General features: G+C 32.2%; 1 protein-coding gene across 1 annotated transcript; it reads left to right on the forward strand.

Moving 5' to 3' along the window:
- Positions 1-2,598: 2,598 nt before the first annotated feature.
- On the forward strand, positions 2,599-3,804 carry LOC124932977 (transcription factor TCP12-like). The gene is made up of 2 exons (XM_047473698.1): positions 2,599-3,473; positions 3,549-3,804. The coding sequence occupies exons 1-2, from the start codon at positions 2,649-2,651 to the stop codon at positions 3,612-3,614; spliced, it is 891 nt and encodes a 296-aa protein (XP_047329654.1). The 5' UTR covers positions 2,599-2,648; the 3' UTR covers positions 3,615-3,804.
- The last annotated feature ends 821 nt before the right edge of the window (positions 3,805-4,625 follow it).

Below are 4,625 nucleotides of genomic sequence, written 5' to 3' on the forward strand. Positions count from 1 at the left end.
TGATGACAAATCTTTCTTATAAGTACATCAAAATAGAGCACCACACCTAACAAATTAAATACAAAGAGTTCATGAGGTCCTTGTAAGCCCTATTGATCCCTATAATTCCATGTCAAACTATCTTATGTTTTGAGACGTCTCTAAGAAGTGAAAACTTGTAAATATGGCAACTGTTAGAGATTTGATGATTTATTGAAGCATACCGTTTTTTAGATAAAATGTTAAATACTAAACAAATCAACGAGAAAAACTCCCACACGTGAGGACCTTTGGAGTCGGATACGATTCATCTTTGTCCATACGCTGCATATAGGGCACTCATTATGATCTCATAAGTATTATAATTTTTGAAAAATATAATTATTTCATTCATTCACATGATAGTGGAGTGGTTGTGAAAAAACCCAAATTATGAAATGATTTTTCATAAGTTTTAAATGGAAAAAAACATTGTAGATTAGTCAATGAGAAAAAGTAATCAAAATTCATAAAACTAAAATTCCTCAGATGCTCAAAATATGAGTTAGCTTAGATCAATGCAAATCTTAATATGCTTCATTGTAGCATCGCATTATCAAATTTGGTGTTTATTTTTCTATCATAATTTAAGCTACAACAACTTTTGATGGCTTCTTTTTCAACCATATACATTTATGTTTGATTTTATAAATAAAAAATCAACTTGTTTATCCACGATACAATCGAGACCATCATTTTAAAAGCACTACTTCACGAACCAACTATAGAAATTATAATACAATTTCAGTTCTATTGACTTTCTTGGCCTATGTTTTATCCTCATTAATTTGATTTCTACAATCGCAGGCATAACATGAATCTAACTTAATTAAGGTTCATACTTATTTCATTGCTCTATATGTGTGCGCACTAGGTGAGTACTGCTTGATAGAATCAAAGAACCTTTTTTTTGGGAAGAGATGTCTTACTACTATTTTATTAAACTTTCTAATTAAAAACATATATACATTGTTCTTCAAGGTAATAAAATATGCTTAACATTATTCAAACAAGAAAAAAAAAATAACAATAATGCATACAAAGTAATTCAATCGAATGAATGTTAATTCTTTTTATTAATAACAAAATTTGTAGTAACATAAGATTATTAATGAGCAAGAGTGAAAAGAAAATAAAATAAAAAGGAAATTAAAAAGTAAATAAGACAAAAAAATAACTTGAAAGAATGTAAAATATGTTTTAGAAAAATAGCTTTTCATACATTATTATAAAGAATCAAAATCATTGAATTTAATTAAATTGTATATTATTTCTTAAATAGAGATAATCAAATTGTAATGGAATCTCGTTTTTAGACCATCGAAGATGTTTCAAGCTCCGTAACAAACTGGGAAAAGTAACTTCTCCTCACATGAGAAATGCATGTTGCAACTTCGATAATTAAAAGAAAAGATGAACTAATCCATTTCTTATCGGTTGCAACATTAATAATAGGATTCATTTAACTTTTTACAATCCTAAAAAACAACCAAATAAGAAAAAAAAAATACAGTGAGTCACATCGATAATACATCAATTTTTCAAAATTGTCAACTAGATTCACTACCTAAACCATTTCCTAACATAAAAGAAAGAGCATGGCCTATTTCCCCGATAATAAAGGTGAGTGACTTAATTTTTACTAAAAGTTCTTGTGGAAACTAAGAGTAACGAGAAAGATATTGGTTTGTCCATATATAGCTATGCCTTGGTAAACCGAATCATGTGGTTTATCATATGAACATCACCCGATATTTTTTCCTCCAACATGATATATCATCATTAATTGATACAAAACAAAATTTGTTTTGGATAAAGTTTTCTTTTAAACTAGTAATCATTGGGCACTTTGATGCGTGGTTAGCCTATGCTCGGTTTTGAGTGTGGTTGTTGTCCTAAAACATCTCCATATATCCAAGAGAAATGCAAAAGCGACATCCACTAGTAAAAAAAATGGGACAATACCTATCAAATTTTCAGAGTAGAGAAAATGTGTTGGGTATTTAATAGGTAATACCCACAGGCAAAAATTCAGCGGCAAGTATCGCCTACAAATTAGCTTTTTATGAACAAATTGCGTGCAACTAAATTTTGTTAACAATACCCATAGAAAGAATTAAAGTGGGTGGGTATATATATATATATTTATTTATTTTGAAAGAATTTAATATTTATAAACAAAAAGGCTTAATTAATATATTTTTCATTTAACCTAAATAATTTAGGTTGAGAGTTAAGCTAGTTTGAGGCCTTCATTCATCACCATCTCCATCTCTATCCCATCTGATCTCTCTCACACACACTGACACACAGAACAGACAAAAAATTATTTGAAGAAATAAAATCTAACCAACTTCTTTTAACAGATACATCTGCATTCCTCCATTAGTTATAATCTAACCTAACCTAACCTAGCTTTTTCTCTTCGAATCTTTGGTCCTAAAAACATCTATACCACAAATATATCTCACAAATTACTTTGAAAGCGACCTTCTGCTTTGCAGTTTTTGTGGATTAATACCACCCATTATAAAAAAAACTTCCACATCTATCTCCACCACTCCTTGTTCGATCAAGACCTAGAGTTTTTACTGTCGCACCAAAAAAAGCCTTCATTTCCTTTTAGCAACATGCACCCTTCAAACTCCATCAATGGAAATATCAGTATTAATCCCTTCTTCCCTTTCATACCCCATAAAGAAGATGAAGAAAACTCCTTTTTCCTTCAGCATATCCATGACCTGCTCTTCCTCAACCACCACCAACCACCGCCGCCGCCGCCAGTTGTAGCCGACCCACAACAACCGTACTCCGGATTCATGACACCCGCCAAAGAAGAAGAGGATGAGCGAATCGTTGGATCTTCCACCAAGAGAAAGAAGAAAGACAGGCATAGTAAGATTCACACGGCTAAGGGTCCTAGGGACAGAAGAATGAGACTGTCCCTAGACATTGCTAGAAGGTTCTTCGACCTTCAAGACTTGTTAGGGTTTGACAAAGCTAGCAGAACTGTCGAATGGCTGCTCTTGAAATCGAGAGCAGCCATTCACGAACTTTCAAACAGTTCGGCTGGTTTTGTCGGTGTTTCAAACACTCCTCCTCATAATGGGAGTGTCAATTCCACGACTTCCGAATGCGAAGTTGTTTCGAAAACGTGTGGAATCATTAGTGCTAAGGAGAAGAAGACTACACGAAAATCGGCCTATGATCCTACCATGGCGAAGGAGTCTAGAAAGGCGGCAAGAGAAAGGGCTAAGGAGAGGACTCGAGAGAAGATCCAAACTAGTTTGGATCATGATCAAATGATAAGGCCGTTTATGAATAATCTTGATGAAATTAGTCCTAATAATCATCATCTAGATCTGCAGCATCTTCAAGATCCAGCAGCTTCCTCTTCTGTCATCTTCAACTATGAATATGATGATCATCAAAACCTGCATGGAATCTCACAACAGGTAATTACAAACCTGGAGATATGCTTAATTTCTTGGGTGCTGATTCAATTTTGATTTATTTTCTTTTGGAAGCAGAATTATGAAGATTATGGGATTTCTGCTAAAACATGGGAGGCCTACAACAGCATTAACCTATGTTAGCATGGTTTAATAATTAATACCCTCCTTCTACATGTGTGATTCATAGATAATTTCAAATTGTGATCAATCAAAATGTATAATTTCTGGGTCAATGTGTGTTGCATAAATTTCCTTTCATTAATAAAACATCTTTACATTTTATATAACTGTGATTGTTGATTCTCTGTAGTGGTGGTGTAACATAAAATTAGCAAATTAATGCAATAACATAGTTTAATTCTTTGCACTGCTTGTATATTACAATGAATGATGCATGTTTAGGTATAACCTAAATCAGATAAACTAATCAAATGACCTTATTTGAACATGTAATTGACTAATGCCAAATGACTGAATTCCTATTTCCTATAATGGGGATTATATTTTGATTAATTTGTTTTTATTGTTTTCGATGGATTGGCGAAGGTATTCTTTTAACATTTTATAAATATTAATAAATAGGTAATTTGTGTTATCTTAATACTTTGGTAATTAGGTTTAACTATACCAGTTAGAACATTATATTAGACATCTCTATTCTCAAAAGTGAGTCTCACTCAGGACAAACTTAGGTTTTATCGTTAGACAATGTTATATGTTTTTCGATAAGCAAGACTCTTCCGATTTCATTTGGGCTATAAGTCATGGAGTAACAACGTTTCATTCAAAATTGTTGTTTTTGAGTGAAGTGTTATTAATGGAGGAATCATTTCTAATGATCAATTTATTAGAAATAATTAGAAATTATGTATTATGGTCGGTTGTTGTCATATATAATGCGAGAATTCTGAGACAACTTCACACATTTTTTTATAATGCATTGAGGCCACCTATGTTTTTGAATTTGCCTTGTAACGTTGTTATAATCCAGTGGGTAATACCAAAGACTATGGGGTTGTTGAAAAGAATGAAATGGAGCGAACATATCAATAAAACTTATTTCAGTGATTTTGTTGAGTATTGACCGATTGAAACGCAACTATAAAACATTTAATAACTCCAAATCTTCTACTAATTTCTTGAGTCCAATAT

The sequence above is a fragment of the Impatiens glandulifera genome, chromosome 3, assembly GCF_907164915.1.
Source record: "Impatiens glandulifera chromosome 3, dImpGla2.1, whole genome shotgun sequence".
Classification (NCBI taxonomy): Eukaryota; Viridiplantae; Streptophyta; class Magnoliopsida; order Ericales; family Balsaminaceae; genus Impatiens; species Impatiens glandulifera.